Source organism: Canis lupus, chromosome 6, assembly GCF_011100685.1.
Source record: "Canis lupus familiaris isolate Mischka breed German Shepherd chromosome 6, alternate assembly UU_Cfam_GSD_1.0, whole genome shotgun sequence".
NCBI classification, from domain to species: Eukaryota; Metazoa; Chordata; class Mammalia; order Carnivora; family Canidae; genus Canis; species Canis lupus.
In genome coordinates, this window is record NC_049227.1 from 69,499,256 (window position 1) to 69,519,704 (window position 20,449).

General features: G+C 35.2%; 1 protein-coding gene across 8 annotated transcripts in view; it reads right to left on the reverse strand.

Moving 5' to 3' along the window:
* NEXN (nexilin F-actin binding protein) overlaps nucleotides 1–20,449 on the reverse strand; it is a 50,986-nt gene that overhangs the window by 12,557 nt on the left and 17,980 nt on the right. For 2 of the 8 annotated variants that reach the window (XM_038541602.1, XM_038541603.1), the window contains 8 exons: nucleotides 14,173–14,251; nucleotides 12,546–12,737; nucleotides 12,278–12,356; nucleotides 12,043–12,191; nucleotides 7,131–7,172; nucleotides 5,716–5,913; nucleotides 5,449–5,625; nucleotides 1,957–2,145 (listed from right to left, as the gene is read on the reverse strand). In XM_038541602.1, coding sequence (XP_038397530.1) covers nucleotides 1,957–2,145; nucleotides 5,449–5,625; nucleotides 5,716–5,913; nucleotides 7,131–7,172; nucleotides 12,043–12,191; nucleotides 12,278–12,356; nucleotides 12,546–12,737; nucleotides 14,173–14,199 — 1,053 coding nt within the window. In that variant the 5' untranslated portion in view covers nucleotides 14,200–14,251. Of the gene's footprint in view, nucleotides 1–1,956; nucleotides 2,146–5,448; nucleotides 5,626–5,715; nucleotides 5,914–7,130; nucleotides 7,173–12,042; nucleotides 12,192–12,277; nucleotides 12,357–12,545; nucleotides 12,738–14,172; nucleotides 14,252–20,449 lie in introns of those variants that run through there. The other 6 variants (XM_038541606.1, XM_038541607.1, XM_038541604.1 and 3 more) reach the window with 5 other exon arrangements.

Here is a 20,449-nt window from a genome sequence, read left to right on the forward strand (position 1 = left end):
AAAGATGGCAGATTAATGAAGAATTAAGAAATTAAACTAGAAAAATCTACAACTGCAATATTACAAAGAAATTTGTTGGGGCGCCTGGATGGCTCAGTCAGTTAAGTGCCTTAGGCGCAGGTCATGATCCCAGGGATCAAGCCCCACATCGGGCTCCCTGCTCAGGAGAAAGAATGGATTATAGGCAAGAAAGCAAGTTAAATAGGAGCTGGTCTGAGACTAGGGATAACTGTGACCTGGCAAGGAAGGAATATCAATGGCAGTGGAAATGGGGGAAAAACTGATCAATTTTTAGAATGATTTGAAGGTAGAATGGATGAGACTTAGTGAATGATTGGACGTGAGGCATGAATGAGAAGATGGAAGTGTTTAAGGCCCCCAACTTACTTTCTTAAGATTTATTTATTTATCTATTTATTTGACAGAGGGATAGAGATGAGAGACAGCACAAGCAGGGGGATTAGGACGAAAGGGAGATGGAGAAGCAGGCTCCCCGCTGAGCAGAGAGCCTGCCGGGTTCCATCTCAGTACCCCAGGATCATGCCCCAAGCTGAAGGCAGATGCTTAACCAACTCAGCCACCCAGGCGCACCATAAAGCTCCCAACTTTCTGATTTGAGTATCTGGATGAGCCCCATAAACATGTGGATATATGTGCCTGAAGTCCCCCCAGACAGAAGAAGAAAACCAGGTCATAATATCAATGAAGCCAATTAAAATGTTTCAAGAAGGGGGGGAGGGCCTGGCTGGCTCAATCGGTAGAGCCTGCAACTCTAGATCTTCCGGTTGTGATTTGAAAGCCCATGCTGGGAGTAGAGCCTACCTAAACTGTCTCAAGAAGGGGATGCAGCATTTACAGGTCCACTTGCTTAAAAGTAGTGAGAAAATTGTACATTTTACAGACATTAAAATGGTATAAGTCATTTAACTTTGTGATGGAATTAAGTTTGGTAGCAGGGATGCCTGGGTGGCTCAGTGGTTAAGTGTCCGCCTTCGGCCCGGGGTGTGACCCTGGAGTCTCAGGATCGAGTCCCACATCGGGCTCCTCGCGTGGAGCCTGCTTCTCTCTCTGCCTCTCTCTGTGTCTCTCATGAATAAATAAATAAAATCTTCAAAATCAGTTTGGTAGCAATATCCAGAAGTGATGGGTGAGCACTTTAGAGAGTTAAATAATTGTGATTAAATGGCTTTGGTCATTTAATATGTACTAGATGGGATAGAAAGTGAAATGAAAGAAAGAAAAGCAGGAGGGAGGAAGGAAGGGAGGGAAGGAGAAAACGTGGGAAAGAAAAGAAGAATGGAGAGAATGGACGGAAAGACGGAGTAGGAAACTCCCTGCTTAGATACTTCTGGAAAACATGCCTTCCCAGAGAAGGAAGACAATATTCAATCCTCCATGCCAGGCATAGCAACTTAATCAGAATCTTCCCAACATTACACTGAAGCAAACACCTTTAATTGACTGGTGTTAATGCCACAGGAGACTTAAAAGCTTATTTGCTATCTCCACCTTTGACAGATTCTAGAAATAATATTCTCCAAAGTTTAATTATTTTTAACATATTCTATTTTTTATTTTTTTTAAATTAAAAAACCTTTTCTTGAGATTTGAGAGAGAGTGTGGGTGAGTACAGGGGGAAGGGAAAGAGGCAGAGGGAGAGAGTTTCAAGCAGACTCTGTACTGAGTGTGGAGCCTGACATGGGGCTTGATTTCAAGACCCCAAGATCACAATCTGAACTAAAAATTAAGAGTTGGACACTTAACCAACTGCGCCATCCAGGCATCTCAAATTTTAAAAAATTTTAAAAGTAATTGCTACACCCAACATGGGACTAGAACTCACAACTCCAAGAGTTGTGTACTCTACTGACTGAACCAGCCAGGTGCCCCCTCACATACTCTTAGAAAAGCTGAATCTTAAGTGAACTGGCATTCTCCAGTTACACTCTACCTTACCATGCTTCTCCTTGCTTCAGCAAATGCCTTCTTTTCTTCTTCTATTCTCCTCCTGGCTTCCTCTTCTGCTTTCCTTTTTTCATCTTCTCTCCTTTGTCTTTCTATTTCTTCAAAACTGAGTTTGAGTTTACCAGGGCGATATCCTTTTAAAATTTTTTCTGTGTCTTGGTTTTCCTCCTCTTCATTTACCTAACCAAGAAACAGGTCATTACTAAAAATTGAGATTCATCAAAGGCAGGAATGAATTACCAATCAAAAGACAGACACAGAATCAGCCATCTCATACATACATATTCCCTTCCTTTATCATGTCTTATATGGTAAAATGTTCAAATTAGGAAAATTCCTGAATATGTACTCAAGTGAATAAAATTCCCAGAAAGTTTTTATTTTTACTATATTTTAAAGATTTTATTTGAGAGTGAGCAAGCACAAGCAGGGGGGAGGAGCAGAGGGAGAGGGAGAAGCAGACTCCTCGAGGTGGGACTCAGTCCCAGAGTTCTGGGATCATGACCCCTGCGCAAAGGTAGCCTCTTAACTGACTGAATCACCCAAGCACTTGAAAGTCAAATTTTTATTTTTTTTTAGATTTTATTTATTTATTCATGACAGACAGACGGAGAGAGAGGCAGAGACACAGGCAGAGCGAGAAGCAGGCTCCACGCAGGGAGCCCGACGCAGGACTTGATCCTGGGTCTCCAGGATCCGGCTCTGGGCTGAAGACAGCACTAAACCGCTGAGCCACCCGGGCTGCCCAGAAAGTCAAATTTTTATTTTTATTTTTTTAAACTTTATTTATTTATTCATAGAGATACAGAGAGAGAGAGAGGCAGAGACACAGGCAGAGGGAGAAGCAGGTTCCATGCAGAGAGCCTGACTTGGGACTCGATCCAGGGTCTCCAGGATCACGCCCTGGGCTGCAGGTGGCGCTAAACCACTGCGCCACCGGGGCTACCCAAGTCAAATTTTTAAATAGATAAATGGAGTGTTTGAAAAAATTTAAGATGTAATTTAAAAGTTCTATTAAATATCAACTCTCCCAGAACATAAAACATGTATGTGTATACTTACTATATGGTTCAAGTATACCTATACAGAATCTCTTATAGTAAAAGTTCTCCTTTTGTAATTTTCATGGATTTTTTTATTTTTACTATGAACTATGGTACTTTTCTCTATACTAATCAGATAAAAGATTATCCAGAACTATTTTTTTATAAAATTCAAATTATATAAGTTTATAATTTAAATTCTATTTTATTATTTATTGAAGTTTATGATTTGATTAATGATTCTATTTCTTTTCACGAAATTGACCATCACTGATAGCTAAAATGTGTACATATTATGCAATTATAATTACCTAAGGGTAATAACATTTTGAAACAAATGTCTAGAGAATTTAACTTTTATAGATAATGAAAGTTGATCAAGAAATTGCATAACTTTGGGACGCCTGGGTGGCTCAAGGGTTGAGCATCTGCCTTCGGCTCAGGGTGTGATCCCCGGGTCCTGGGATGAAGTCCGGCAATGGCCTCCCCGCAGGGAGCCTGCTTCTCCCTCTGCCTATGTCTCTGCCTCTCTCTGTGTCTCTCATGAGTAAATAAATAAAATCTTTAAAAATTTTTCTTAAATTTAAAATCATAGATATTCCATTGAAATTTCTGAAATTTTTATTTTATTTTTAAAGAATTAATTTGACAGAAAGAGAGGGTACAAGCAGGGGAGCAGCACGCAGAGGGAGAAGGAAAAGCAGACTCTGTGCTGAGCAGGGAGCCTGATGCAGGGCTTGATCCCAGGACCCTGGGTTCACTACCTGAACCAAAGGCAGACACTTAACCGACTGAGCCACCCAGGTGCCCCCAAATTCTTCAAATTTTTATAATGAGATTTGGAATGAGTATTTTAATATTTCAACTTTATTTTTTATCAATATAGTTATTAATATAATAATAGTTAACATTTTTAAAAAAGATTTTATTTATTTATTCATAAGAGACACAGAGAGAGAGGCAGAGACACAGGCAGAGGGAGAAGCAGGCTCCACACAGGGAGCCCAATGCGGGCCTCGATCCCGGGATGTCCTGGATCACACCCTGGGCTAAAGACAGACGCCAAAAAGGCTGAGCCACCCAGGGATCCCAATAGTTAACACTTTTTAAAAAGATTTTTATTTATTTATTTGAGAGAGAGTGAGAATAAGAGATATCACAGAGTTCGAGGAAGAAGCAGACTCACCACTGAGCAGGGAGCTGAGATGCAGGACTCGACCCTAGGACCTTGAGATCACAACCCGAGCCAAAAGCAGACACTCAACAGACTGAGCCACCCAGGTGCCCCAATAATAGTTAACATTTTATAGATGCCAATAATAGTTAACATTTTACATGCCAGACATTACTTTATCTGCATTCTGTATTGACCCACTTAAACAATTTAAGAAGTAGTCACAATTATTTTCACCATTTTACGTATAAGGAAACTAAGACATAGAGCGGTTAAAAAGCTTGTCTCTGGTTACACAGTTGATAAATAGTAGATATGTGAATCCATGAAGTATGGTCCTAGAAGCCATGCTTTTTTTAAAAAAAAAATTAAGGTTTTATTTATTTGACAGAGCACACAAGCAAGGGGAGCAGCAGAGGGAAAGGGAGGAGCAGACTCCCTGCTAAGCAGGGAGCCCAATATGGGCTCAATCCCAGGACCCTGGGACCATGACCTGAGCCAAAGGCAGACACTGAGTGAGCCACCCAGGCACCCCCGGAAGCCATACAGCCATATTCTTAACCACTACACTCTATACCCATGTATACACACACATACACACACACACACACCTACATATCTTATATGACAAACTGCATATTCCATAGTAAACTTATTTTGACATGTTCAAATATTTGAAAAACTGGACTAAGTGTACACTTATGATTAAACTTGAAAGTGTGCGTGTGCTGTACCCTGTCATTAAATATGCTGCAGGCTGAACTAACAGATAAAGAGAAAGTAGGTTCGTGGACTAATTATTTTACATATTTACAATAATTTATAACATGAAAATTAAAATTTAAAACATATTAGGTAAAATATCCCACAAAGGGAAACTAGAAAATAATACAGATGGATTTTATATATGAAATATGTACAGTTTCAAAATCAGATCTTTTTATATAGACAATCTCCTTGAATTTATAGGATTGAATTTTATCTAAAGCTAGCTTCCTTCCCTAATATTAAATGTTTTATATATAACATTTATATAATTTATATGTAAAATATAATTTATAGGTTATATATCATTATGTGTTATATATATTATAGGGGTGCCTGGCTGGCTCAGTTGTTGGAGCATGCAACTCCTGATTTCAGGGTGGTGGGTTGGAGCCCCACATTGAGTATAGAGATTACTTAAAAATAAAATCTTTATATATATAATATAAAAACATATAATATATAAATATATATCTAAACATATATATATGTTTGTTTTACCATCTGCCGCCTTGCTTCTTCGAAAGCACGCTTCTCTTCTTCTAAACGTTGTCTTGCTTCCTCTTCAGCCTGCCTCCTTCGGTTTTCTTGTCTTTGTCTTTCCAGTTCTTCAAAAGTTAGTTTCAATTTTCCAGGGGAAAGTGATTCTTTTTTGGTCTCGCTTTCTAGTTCATCATCCTAAAAAACATTGTGAAAACCCATCTGTTAATCATAAAAGGAAATGCTAACTTAACTGCTTTGATTTGTTCCTAAAAAAAAAAAAATTACCATGACCAATGAAAGACATTTTGCTTCCTTGAGAGATCGACGTTGTTCTTCATATCTTATTCTTTTATCTTCTTCATACTTGACCTTTTCTTTTTCTTCTCGTTCTTTCTCTAGATCCTCAAAATTCTTTTTTATCTTTCCAGAAGCTTTGTATGATTTGACAGGTACCACTGTTACAAGTAGTGAATCGTCTCCTTCCTAATTTATAAAATAGATAATTAGCATATTTCTTCCTGACGAAAATTTAGGTTTCACGGGACTTTACCTCCATTATTGGTGAATTTCATTACATTGCCATGAATGTTATGAAAAACAAAAATTTATTTATATCTCTTACAGACTTCAATAGTTCTTTCAACAATTACAGATTCAATAGTTCTTTCTCTGAATTCATTGTACATGGAGTTAATCTTACTGAAATCCATTGCTGACAAGGTTCAAGGAACAGCTTCTTTCCTAGAAGGTGATGTTAATACAGCTGTTTGGATAAAACCATGTGACATTATCTGAATTTAGCTGTCCATGCACTAATTTCACAAAAGGTGATGTGCATGTGAGTGTACTCTAAATCAATTTGATGGTGGATAGATTCAGTTCACAAAAAGTCTCTCCATAGGACTCTTTTCTCTCTGCAAGTTTTTAAATACTAAACAAAACTATTATTTAGTGAGGAAACCAAACAGTATTTCCAAGTTGTTTATAAAATACTCATCGACAAAACTCACTGGCATTTGGTCCTAATAAAAGATTCCTAAATTTGTTTTTAAAGTTCATTTTAATTAGTTCTATTATGTAATCTATTGTTACCTCTGAACTTTTTTCAAAAATAAAGTGAGTTATAATATGTAACACATGCCCTTAAAATAAAATTGCTTCCAATTTATGTGGCTGTAGTTTTAGGCACACCATCAAATTGACTGATGTTTAACTTTCTGTTAGATAAAAAGGGATTAACTGAAATTTTTGTGGTTGTTGAACATTCCTTCATGGTTCTAGATACTGTACTTCCTACGAGTATGTGATAATCAAAACAAACCTATCAGGAACGCTGGGGAAAGAAGATGACAAATGATGGGGAAAAACCTGCTTTTTAAAAAATGTTAGCTTTCGACAATCTCGACTATTAGTAACAGTTCAAGAAACACAGTCTTGGCAGACTAGCTCAAACTGAGACTTGTGTCTCTAACCATGAAAGCAAAAACATACATTTTTCCTTCTTTCCATACTTTTAAGACACTAAGATATAGTGTTTGAAAGTGCAAAAGTATGATCTTGCTTTGCAAAATATTTTTGTCCTTTTTGTTGTTGCTATAATTATAGTAAAAATAAAAATGCTTTTAATTTTTTAATTAAAAGATTATTTGTGAATCAGATAGTTTTAGGTGAATGTTTCATTAAAGGAAATGTCCATTTACCTCTGATGCTGTTTCAGTTCCCGTATTGCTTATGTCCTCAATCTATTGAATGAGAATTTCATATCATTACATTACATTGAATTTCTGTTTTTTGCTTTTAAACATACAATTGAGAAGTAATTTACTTGTGACTTATGGTAAAATTTTCAAATTTATAATTTTTGAAATAGTTTTATGTTCCTCCAAATTGGCCTATTAGGTCCTTTTAAGTGGAGATTAAACCTTATATTAGTTTTTGTATTTTGACATCAAGTTCAATATCTAGGGAATAACATATTAAATTAAAATAAAGCCTACCTTTATAATTCTGGAATTTGAATAATGGACCAAAGTCTTTTGACCTGCTGTAAGCTTACAAGCAGCAATTATTAATTAAATTAGCAATTTAAACTGAGATACAGAAACATTTCTCCAGTCTGTCTTTGCCCCAGCCAAAGTAAAACCTATCATTAGTAATCCAATAATCATGGCTATATCTTAAAATATAAATTCATGGCAAAAAATAACTGACACAATCACACAGTGCAGTGCACTAGCTTTCGCATGGCTAGTTTAGAAGGGAAAAGAATTCTGGTAGGTATAATTGTTTATATTTTGACCACGTCTAGGAAGGAAGGTCCCTCATTCAATAGAAGGGGTCTCAACTTGAACATTATTCATAAGAAGCACCATCAGGACAACTTGAGGGGCAGGCTTTTACAAGTACCAAACAGAAAGGAGAAGAAGATAGGTGAGTTAAATAAGGCAATGTTTGAGATCTTAGGGAAAGGAAACAGAAGCAATGGGAAAATGGGAGAAGTTAGAAAGTAAACATTCATACTGTTTCTTGTTTTGACATGATTTTTAACATCAGGGAAAGAGTCTGGATGTAGTCTGTTGCTTATGCAGTCTAAGGGAATTCTGTTGTACCTTGGCTCATAGTAGGAACTGGACTGGCTAAGTCCCTGTTCTTCATCATTCCACTTTCCTTTTCTATATTCTCTGTCACGGGAGAATTAATACATTTTATTAAGATACCAATTTTTTTTGAAAAATAAATTATGAATGTGTAATTTTTTAAAAAATCTATTTTATGTTTTAACAATTATTATTAAGTTTTGTTCAGAATCATTTGTCTTGCATAATTATATATTACACTAATTTGCTATGTAAATGGTGATGGTTTTATTGAGTGATGTATTATACTAAGAAAAAATTTAATCTATAATAAAACAATTAGAAAATTATTTTTCTTCAGAGGCACCTGGCTGGCTCTGTTGGAAGAGCACAAGACACTTGATCTTGGGGTTGTGAGTTCATGCCCCACACTGGATGTAGAGAATACTTTAATAAACTTAAAAAAAAAGTATTTCCCTTCAAAAGAATGCTAGGAATTCAACAAATCACATTTGTCTCTCAATAAAAAGTTCTAGGAGATATGGTGAGAAGCCAGACTTTGAGAGTATAGGGAAGATAAATTTTAAATTTCTTAACCCCAAATTTCTTTCAGTTGCTGAAACCTTTTCAGATTTTTATTAGCTTTTGGTAAGATAGTAAATTATATTGGAATGGTTTTTGCTTTGTTGTTGTATGCTTTCTTCTTTGCTCATTTTAAGCCATTATCAAAACTTTAATAGAAAACCTTTTTTTTCCATCGGGTTTCAATAAACAAAAGAAAAGATAAATTTATCCAAGTGGCCATGGTGTCAGTATATTCACAGAGAACTGAGATATTCAGTTTTGTTATAGTGTTAGCTCTCCAAAGCTACCACCGAAGAGCTACTTCCCAGCTACTTCTTTTGATTATGAAAAGGAAACTCCTGTTACTTCTTCCCAAACCAATGTCCTTTTCTCCCCTTTATTTTCGACATCCCAGTCCCCTATCAATAAATTCTTTTTCTAAGTTGATAGATGTCAACCTTGTCCCATCAAAGTATCCTCAAAGATAACCAGATTATACTAAATTAAGATTCTCCCTCAAATTCTATTGGTCTTTGATTCTAACATCCAATATACGAAGTACATCCATTTTTAATTCATCATAAAAGCCTAGAATCTGAGTTATCCTCCTGACTCAAGAATTCCTTCTAAAGGATTCTCAAATATGGACTTGTACAGTGGATTTTTCAAATTAACCTTCTTTTTTCAAGCCCCAATGTGGGTCTTGAACTGATGACTCCAAGATCAAGAGTCACATGCTCCACCAACTGAGCCAGGCCCCCCAACATTAAGAATTTTTGATTACCTATGTCATACTTCTTAAATTCAAAGACAGATTCAACTTTATTTGACTTGAGCAGAAGATGTACTTAAATTTTAAAATCGGACTTTCCATATTTATAAGATAAAATTACTATTAGTAGTTTATTTTGCTCTACCTACATATTCTCAAATAACAAAAATTGTCACAGCACCCTGCCATGTAGTTTTCTGGAGTTACTATCATGAAAAAGAAGTGTTTCTTTTTTATGATACTTTATTTCCTTTAGTATCCCATGTCTTCATCATATTTAAATTCACCTCTTGAACACACACTGAGAAACCATTGCTTAAATATTCAGTTCTTGGGGCTGTAGTGGGTCTTAAAGTCTAGTTAGTCTAGTCAGTGCTTTCTGAAAGAGTATATAAGACTTAAAATAAGTAGGGGGTGCCTGAGTGGCTCAGTCAGTTAAGTGCCTTTGGCTCAGGTCATGATGATTCCAGGGTTCTGGGATCGTGCCCGGGATTGGGCTCCCTGCTCATCAAGGAGTCTGCTTGTCCCTCTGTCCCCACCCCTGCTTGTGCTCTCTCTCAAATAAATAAATATTTTTAAAAAGTAATTAAAAAATAAGAAAAAGACTTAAAAAATAAGTAGACTAACTCCATATATATACCCACTATTTGCTGTCAAATACCTTATATTTTAATCATATACTTTTTCTTATTACTTTATAATTTATATCATAAATGTAATTACATATGTTGATATATTTATATTTACAATATATAATCTATAATACTATTGTATCTGTACTGCTGGGTGACATTTCATTGCAAAATGAATTCTCATCTTTGATGACGACATGGAAGAGGTTAAGTATATGCCATCCTTTCTTTAATAAATAGGTACAGGGCAGCCTCCGTGGCTCAGTGGTTTAGCGCCACCTTCAGCATGATCCTGGGGACCTGGGATGGAGTCCCATGTCAGGCTCCCTGCATGGAGCCTGCTTCTCCCTCTGCCTGTGTCTCTGCCCCCCTCTCTCTCTGTGTCTCTCATGAATAAATAAATAAATAAATAGGTACAAAGTGATAAAATATAGGAATTCCAATTCTTTTCTATAATTCATCTGGCATATGTCATCATATGCCACTATATAAGTGGCTATTTGTGCCACAGAAAGTGGTTATTTGCAAAGTCAGGGTAAATAAATTTCTTTGACATGCAGGTGTGGCATATACTTTGCCTTCTTTGTCATTTTTCTTTTGGGGAAGGTAGGAAACTAGAAGGAGCATAACAAATAGATTTAAGGCACTTAAACAGTAGGCAAAAAAGAGCCAAGTATATTTTAAAAAAAAAGAACCAAGTACAATTTCACAATAAAAATGGTTTTATACTGTGAAGACTATGTTAATTTGTTACCAATGAAAGATGGAGAGGCTAAAATGGTTTCATGACATTTTATCTCTATGTATGATTATTTAAGTGAAGCATTATTTATAGCCTACTTACTGTGTACCAGGGACTGTTTTAAGTGTTTTGCATTTATTAATATAATCTTTTATTTTTTTAAAATATTTATTTATTTGAGAGAGAGACCATGCCTGAGCAGGATGAGGACACAGGGAGTGAGAGAAGGGAAGCAGACTCCCTGCTGAGTGCAGAGCCCCATGTGGGGCTTGATCCCAAGACCCTGAGATCATGACCAAGGCTAAAACCAAGAGTCAGACACATAACCGACTAAGCCACCCAGGTGCCCCCTCATATGATCTTAACAAGTCTAGGAGATAAGTACCATCTCATTAAGCTCAATACACTGATCATCTCTTGTGATCTTAACAATATAGATGATGTTAAGTACATCAACAATATAACTGTCATCTTTTCAAGTCTATGATTACAGATAATTTATAATGTAAAACATATCAATGCCTTAAAAAATTTTGTGAACTGACCAATTCTTTACTTAGTGAAATTATGACAAAACCTCAAGTTTCTATGTCATTATAATCATTAATCATTTTGAGATTAGCTTTTTCTGGAAATTAGATCAGATTCTTGAGCATTTTAAAAATACTTACCAACTTCTTAGTTCTCACGCTCTAAGCTTATACAGGAATTCTAAATTCATTAAAGAAACTGTATAAAATCATAGTAATTCTTTTCTCCCCTCTAATTTGTCCCTGTGGCTATGGGCATCAGTAACGGCTATCTGAAGGAAATGACTATCACACATTTCTCCTATCTCCTACCGCACCATCCCCAACTTTAAAAAAAGTTAATGAGCTAGCTAATAATACCATTATTAAATAAACTGTGATTTATTTCAGACTCTTGAGTAGGAAGGGTATCCCAATTATGCTTTAGTGTGTAATAATAACCAACAAGTATTTATTGATTGCTATTGAAAGCCCAGCATACTGTGGATACTTCATGTGAAACTGCCTTACATCTTTGTAAAGCCCTCTAACATGTCAGGAAAAACAGGAAGTGTGGACAGTGTAAGGAATGACACGAGGGTACATAACAAGTTATCTCAGCATTCAACCTTAAAGTAAGCATATTCTGCCCTTCTTCTAGGTATTTGATAATAAGAATTTGTACTTAACATCTTGTTTTTAAGTTAGCTATTTAATAGGTCTATGTTATATTAAACTATTTTAGTTAGGCAATGCACTGATGAGTTTTACTCTGTACAATTAGTTTCTGAAGCAAATACCAATATTTAGTATATACCTGCTCAGCCCTTTTTGCTAATTCACGTTGTATCTTCCTCTTCTCTAACATGTCCTGCTCAATCCTGCGTCTTCGTTCCTCCTCTGTCCTCTTTCTTTGTTCCTCTTGTCTTTGTTTCTCCATTTCAGCAAATCTACCTTTAACAGTTCCTAAGAACATATGAAACATGTCTGATATTTTGCCACATTTCCGTTTTTTGCAATTTCATTTACGATTTACTCCTCAAGCTTCTTACCTGTTAGCTTTGGGACATAAGCCTTTTCTACTTTAGAAGATACCTCTTCCTCATCATCAGAAGCAAGCATTTCTTTAATCTAAGTGGTTAAATAAATTAATATGAGCATGTCCAAAATTTAGACTAAATTATACACAAAGAGATCGAAGTTAACTTATAAATACAGAAAATTATTTCACTTAAGATTAAAATATGGTTAATGTGAATAAAGCTTAAATTAAAAAGACAAAAATGAATTTTGCACAAGAATAAAATAAAATAAGATAACCTCCTGCTTTCTCCTGTTCCATTCTCTCTCTCTAATATATTGTTCTTTTCTTCTTTGTTTTTCATCTCTAGATCTCCTTTGATTTCTTTCTTCCCTGGCTCTCTGCATGGCTTCAAACTTATCCTTTACATCGCCCTTGCCAAGTTTTGGCACATAGGTTTTTGGGACAGGTTTAGATGAAGAAAGCAGAATCTTCGTTAGAAGAAAATAAAGAGAAGACAGTTAAAAAAAAAGTAAGGAAGAAATCAGGTAAAGATAGATTAGAATAAGCAATATAAGAAATATTTATTGAAACAGAAAACAGAAATGAGTTTGAAACATTTGTACAATCATAATCAGATTACTTTCTAAAGTCTAAGTATAAAACTTAGAAAAAACGAATAAAAACTATACTAATATAAAGAAGTTCCATTTTGTACGTGTGTTCCACTGAAGCCAAAGGCTTGTAAAATATAAAAATTGAATATCAGATTCTAATTTAAAACAATATGTTTTCCTACACCATTATTAAAGATTCAGTTTTTACATCTCTAGACTTAAAAGATACCAGGACTAATTTCAATAAGTTAGGTGAAGGTGAAAAAAAAGCAAAAATGTAGGCCTTAAACCTTAAAGCCTAATTTATATACCAATGCTCTTGCTTATTTCCATATCAAATATGAGTAAAACTGAAGGGCAGTCCTTTATTTCCATGTGTGGCTGAGGTGGCCAGGGTCTTTGCATACAAGCAGTGATTTATACGTCGTTACTACTGCTGTACTGCCCATCTAGAACTTCTGTCAACCAACGTTAAAAATGGGTAAAAAGGCTGTATCATCACAAGTAGGCTGAACTCTAAGATGGCAAAAGAGCTTCCCAGGAAAGGAGGAATCTAGTAAAGACGGAGAAAAGATTCCCTCCACTCTAAAACCAGGAAAGCCAATTATTTTCATCATTTTGAAAATAAGGCTGATCCCTAAAATGTTCCAGTAAATAAAATGTCAGTGCCTTCAAAACACCAAACCCTTTTTTCCTAGTGATAATGGCAAATTACTTATTAATCTGTGGCATACCCAACCTCTATTTTATTATCATCTTATGGGGTCACTGGCCATTTAAGGTTTTTTTTTTTTTAAACTTCAGTATGCTGGGGTTGTCAGCATGATGAGCTCTTCCTACTACACACAACTCTCAGAAACTACAGCCAAGAACCAGAAAAAAGCCAAGAGAAGTTTTACTGCAGCTGCTGTAAGAAGTAGCTAAGAAGGAGCCTCACCCGAGAGTGAATTACTGCTTTCCCCTAAGGATATATATCAAATCTTTTTTTTTCAAATCTGCTTTTTTAATACTAAAAAAATAACTTCTACGACTTATCAAGGTATTAAAATTCTACTTAAGATGCTAGCCATCACATCCACTTCACAATCATTTACAAATTTAATAATTATGTTTCCAAGATTAGAATCCATGTGAAAATACTGGGCCCAAAAACAGCCTGTGAATTTTAGCTCTTACGTTTTCTATCCTGACACCATGTCATTATGAACTTCTAGCTATGACCTTTCCACCTAACAGATGCCCATTCAGCAGCTCTATAGTCAATCCTACGTTTCCTCCATTTTTTTTTTATTAAACATTTGAGACTTACCTCTGCTTTTTGGGAAATATCATTCATGTTTGCTATATGTGGTCTCAGGGTGATTTTGGAGCTTTGTAAATTTTTGCACCTGAAAAAAATATATTAGTATTGAGTAAGAATTTTTAATGACTTAATTTTTAATAAGCTATGTATTTTTGTAAACATGAACAGCATGTTAATTGCTTCTCAAAAAATATTGGCATAATCCGGGGAAGTAATAAACTGTAATAACTTTCAGCTCCTCTTCCCAAGATTCAGGGTATAGAAGGTATAAGGCACATGGTATTAAAAGATCCTTGTAGGGGCATCTGGATGGTTCAGTTAGTTGAGTGTCTGACTCTTGATTTCAGCTCAGGTCGTGATCTCAGGATCTTTGAGATCAAGCCCTGTGACAGGCTACACATTCAGCACGGAGTCTGCTTGAGTTTCCCTCCCTCTACCCCTCCCCCTGCCATGTTCGCGCTCTCTCTCTCTCTCTCTCTCTCTCTCAAATAAATAAATCTTTTTAAAAAATCCTTGTAAATTTATGGTTCAGAATAGTTTGGTGAATGTATCAAGTGCACTTGCAAAGGATTTGTATTCTGCAGTTATTGGTTGTAATATTCTATAAATATCAACTAGATCAAGGTAGTTGGTTATTTAGATATTCTGTGTCTTTACTAATTTTTTTTTATGGCCTAGCTCTTCTAAGTTTTCAACTATGTAGAATTGTCTATTTCTTCCTTTAATTCTGTCATCTTTTTCATGTAATTTCTAGCTCTTTTAAGTGCATATGCATTATAATCATGATATCTTCTTTTTTAATTGACTCATCAGTATGAGTCTCATTTTATCTCATTGTCTTGAACTTCTCTGATATTAAAATAGCTGCACCAATTTTCTTTAGTCTGCATGATATATAATTTTCTAGCCATTTACATTCTTTTTTAAAAAAATTTTTTTTAAAGATTTTATTTCCTTATTAGAGAGAGAGAAAGAGAGAAGCAGGCTCCCTGCTGAGCTGAGAACCTGACACAGGGCTCAATCCCAGGGCCCTAGGATCATAACCTGAGCTGAGGGTAGATGCTTAACCGACTGAGCCACCCAGGTGCCCAGCCATTTACTTTCAGCCTACATTTTTATATGTTGAGTACATCTCTTGGACATAGCATAAAATTGGACTTGCCTGTTTGAAAAATCAGTTCTAATAATATCTTTTAATTACAGCATTTAATCCATCAGCATTTAATGTAATTATATATATGAACGGACTTAAGTCTACCATTTCACCATTTGTTTGCCTCTTTTTTTCTTCCTCTATTATCCTTTCCCTGCCTACATCTGAATTGAGTAATTTTTAGAATTTTATCCATTGGTTTAAAAAAAATCAACAGCTTTACTAAGGTATAATTAACATACGATAAACTACACTTTTTAAAAAGTGCTCAATTTGATAAGTTGACATATGTATGTACCTGTGTCACTATCACCACAATCAATATATACATTACCCCCAAAAGTTTTCTCAGACCCCTGAACTCCTTTCTTTTCTTGCTTTTCCTACCCCCATCCTCAGGCAGGTACTCTTTTGATCACTGTAGATTAAATTTTCTATAAATGGAATCAAATAGTATGTACTCTTTTGTCAGGCTTCTTTACCCAGCACAATTATTTTGAGATTCATCCATGTTGTTACATATGTCAACAGTTCATTCCTTTTTAGTACTATTATTCCATTGTATGAATATACCACAATTTGTTACCCATTCATCTGCTGATGGACATTTGGGTTGTTTACAGCTACTATTACATAATGCTGCTGTGAATATTCATGTACAAGTCTTTGTATGAACATATGCTTTTTTAATTTCTCAATAAAGAATAATGGCTAGGCCTTATAGATGTTTAACATTTTTAGAAATTGCCAAACTGTTTTCTAAATGGTTGTACCATTTTATCTTCCCACCAAGATACTTTCCACTTGGTATTAATTTTAGACATTCTAAAAGTGTGTAATGATATCACATTATGGTTTCAGTTTACATTTCCCTAATAACTAGTGCTATTGGACATCTTTTCATACATTTCTTTTCTACTGCTAAATATTCTTTGGTGGAAGTATCTGTTCAAATCTTTTGCCCATTTTGTTACTGAATTATTTTCCATTAAGTTTTCTTTTTTTTTTTTAGAGATCTACTTATTTTTTATTTTAGAGAGAGTGAGGAAGCCCAGGGGTGAGGAGGAGGGAAGGGTAGAGGGAGAGAGACTGAGAGAATCCCAAGCAGACTCCCTGCTGAATACGGGGCTCAATCTTACAACCCTGAGATTATGATCTGAGCTGAAATCGAGTCAGATGCTTCACCAATTGAGCTACCCAGGTGCCCCTATTTCCCATTAAGTTTTGAAAGTATACATTCTGGATACAAAAACCCAGATCAGATGTATAATTTGCAAAGATATTCTCCCAGTCTTTAGTTTCTTTTAATTTTCTTAACAATATCTTTGGAAGAGGAGAAGTTGTGCATTTTGATAAACTCTATTTTATCAATTTTTAAAAAATAATTTGTGTTTTTCTTGTTGTACTGGCCTAACCCACAATCACAAAGAACTTATTCTACATTTACTTCTAAGAGTTTTATAGTTTTAGGTTTTGCATTTCGGTTTTTGATCCATTTGGGGTTCATTTTTGCATATGGCAAGAATTCACTTTTTTGCATATGGATAACAATTTTCCCAGGACCAGTTATTTAAAAAAATGTATCCTCTCTCCACTGAAATCCTTCTTGCACTTTCGTCAAAAATCCATTGACCATACATGAGTGGGTCTATTCCTGGACTCTGTTCCATCAGCCTGTCTTTCTTGATGTCAAGAAACAGTATTTTTCTTTCATTCTTTTTTTAAACTACAGTCGCTATGCCACATCTTGGTATCTTGATTAGAGTACTAGTTTTTTTTTTTTTAAGATTTTATTAGATGGGGAGAGACCTTGAGTGGGAGGGAGGGGCAGGAGGAGAGGGAGAAAATCCCAAGCAGATGCCAAGCTGAGTGGAACCTGATGTGGGGCTCAATCCCAGGACCCTGAGATCATGACCTGAGCCGAAATCAAGAGTGAGATGCTTAACCATCTGAGCCACCCAAATAACCAATTAGTATACTTTATAATGAGCCTTGAAAAAGTTAGTGTAACTCTTTGTTCTTTTTTAAGCTTGTTTTGACTATCCTAAGTCCTTTGAACCTCACAAGTTTTAGAATCAAGTTGTCAATTTCTGTAAAAATGCCTGAGGTTTTGATTGGGATTGCACTGAATCTGTTGTGACATCTTGAGTCTTCTGATGCATGAATTCTCCATATTTTTACTCTTATCTATATAAATCCCCACTTACTTACATATTCTATAATTTTTTCTCAGAAATGTTCTGCAGTTTCCAATATGCAGGTCTTCCACATTTTCTGTGAGATTTATCTGTAAATCATTCCATATTTGTTGATGTTATTTTTATGATGTTATTTTTTATATTTAACTTGTTGATCATGTGTTGCTAGTAGACAGAAATATAATTTATTTTTGTATTCTGATCTTACATCATCCTGCCTGGCTAAAGTTCCATTGGTTTTTTTGTACCTTCCATTAGGTTTTCTACATATATGATTATATCTATGTACAGATGCCTGTACTGGCTATAGAACCTTCGATACAAAGTCAAATACAAGTAGGGGGAGTAAACATCTGCCTTGTTCCTGATCCTAGGATGAACATGTTTAGTCTTTTACTATTAAATATGATTTTAGTTACAGATTTTTCTTAGATGTCCTATTTGAGATGAAGTTTCTTTTTATTCCTGTTGTGCAATAGTAATCTCAGGAATGCAGAATTTAATGCTTTTTCTCTATCTATTGAGATAATTTTTATTTATTTTTATTATAGCATATTATTTTATTTTCAAATGTTAAATTGACTTTACATTCCTAGGATAAACTTCATTTGGTCATGATGCATTATCCTTTTAACATACCAATAAATTCAATTTGATAAAATTTTAGGTTTTGCATCCATGTTTATGGGAGATACTGGTCTGTAGTTTTCTTTTTTTGGAACATCTGTTTTTGTTAACAGAGTAATACTGGTCATATAGAATGAGTTGGGAAGTATTTCTTCTTTAATTTTCTGTAAGACCTCATGTAGAATTGATATCAACTTTTTCCTTAAATATTTCCAGTGAAGCCATTTTGGGTTAAAGTTTTCTCTCTGGGAGAAGACAGTATGATGGAGGTAGATGGGGGATTATTCCATGTAATTATTAATAAGGTCCTAACTTCTGCTGTTCAGTGGGCTTGTGGTTGCTTATTACATTATTAGCAATACTTTCCTAATAAAAGCAGGCCATGCGTGACTGTGTGTCATTACCAAGGTTTGTGAGTAATCTAATTCTGTGTGCCTGAAATAAATAAACAGCTCGAGTCCTGAGCTCTTACCTGAGTCATTCCATCATATCTAGAATTTCCTATTAAGTATTTATTATGTAACCAACAAAAACTTACCCTTCATTCTCATAGCTTCTCAAACCTCAGAGCTATTTCTGGTTCATTCTTCTTTTAGATCTCTTACATTATGATAGATTGTCAAGATTTGTGAATGTTTCTTTCAAATTTGTTCACATATATTACTTCACTATTTCCAATGCCTCCATAATAATACAGATGAGCCTTTATCACCTCACACTTTGATTATAACAATTTGATAATCAGACCTACATCCAAATTTAAATTTTGTGCTTCCTAGTTAGGATTAGATAACATATGTGAAAAATTCTAGAATAATACCTAACATTAGTAGCCACCTATAATTTTGATAATTTCATTATTCAAGTAGTCTCTCTCACTACCATTTTTATCCTCTTCAGTAAAAACTTATATTTCCTGGGGCACCAGGGTGGCTCAGTTGGTTAAGTGGCTGCCTTCTGCTCAGGTCCTCAAACAAGTCCTGGGATGCAGCCCCACATCCAATCAGGCTTCCTGCTCAGCGGGGAGTCTACTTCTCCCTCTCTCTCTCCCTCTGCCCCTCCCCACTGCTCATTCTCTTTCTCAAAAAAATAAAATCTAAAACAAAAACAAAACCTACATTTCCTGGCCAGTGAGCACATATTAATATATTTGTGTAATCTAAAATAGTAATACCAAAGGGTATGAGGAAACTTTAAGCAATCTTACATAGGATTATAGGGATTGATAAACTTAGCTGAATTGGCCAGAGGGAAATTCAAGTGCCCCCCCCCCACCTTTTTTTTTTTTTTTTTTTTTTTTTTTGGTGATGAAATGAAAGAAAATTGTGTGGTTTGGTGATGGTGAAAAATTAGCCTGTCAAGAGTAGTCCTGGAGAATAAATGAATCAGCTACCTTCATTTAATTTTTAAAAAATCTTCAAATTATATCTTGACTTATTTATAGATTCAGAATAAGTTTAATTTTTAAATTTAGTAAGAGTAAAACCAGTTAAAATGGTTTTTTAAATGTCATTTCAGTATTCTGAGCTCTCATTTTGAAATTCTGAAAATTTGAATAAGTACTAACTTTAACTTTTTTGAATAAAATATAAGCAAGGAATTCTGAGTTTGCTCTGCTCTTCATTTTGAGGATAAAAAAGTTGTAGCAAAATAAGTTTATTGGTTTTTTTGTCTTACAGAACTGTCTTAATTAAGGTGTAGGTTACACACCAAACAGGACTCCTCTTAAATAGTTTTACGTTAGAGAAAAAAATTTCAAAATCAAGCCGGCAAATATCTACAAGATTCCTTTTTTAAAAAATTCTTTTTAAGGATTTTATTTTTTAGAGATAAGAGAGGGAGAGAGGAAGCACAAGCAGGGGTAGAGAGGGAAAAGTAGAATTCGCACTTAGCACAGAGCCCGATGCAGGGCTTGACCTCACAACCCTGAGATCACCACCTGAGCTGAAATCAACGGTCAGATGCTCAACCGACTGAGCCACCAGGCGCTCCAGGACTCCTTTATAATTTTTAAAAGGTGTGACTCTGCCTGGTAGAAACAACATATTCCAATTGCTAACACCAGTGTCTTTCTGTGCTAAAGTTAAAGGTATGAATTTGACAACATTTGGTTCATTAACTTCACATGAAATAATTCTATTCCACAGTCCTTGGTTGTATTGTCTTATCAAAATCACTCATATATCCTTTGATCACATATGAATAAAATGATGATGATAATAATCCAAGCTAACATTTATGGAGCCTTTACTGTGCAGGTAATCTGCCAAGTAGTTAACAAGGATTATTTCATCCATTCCCCTCA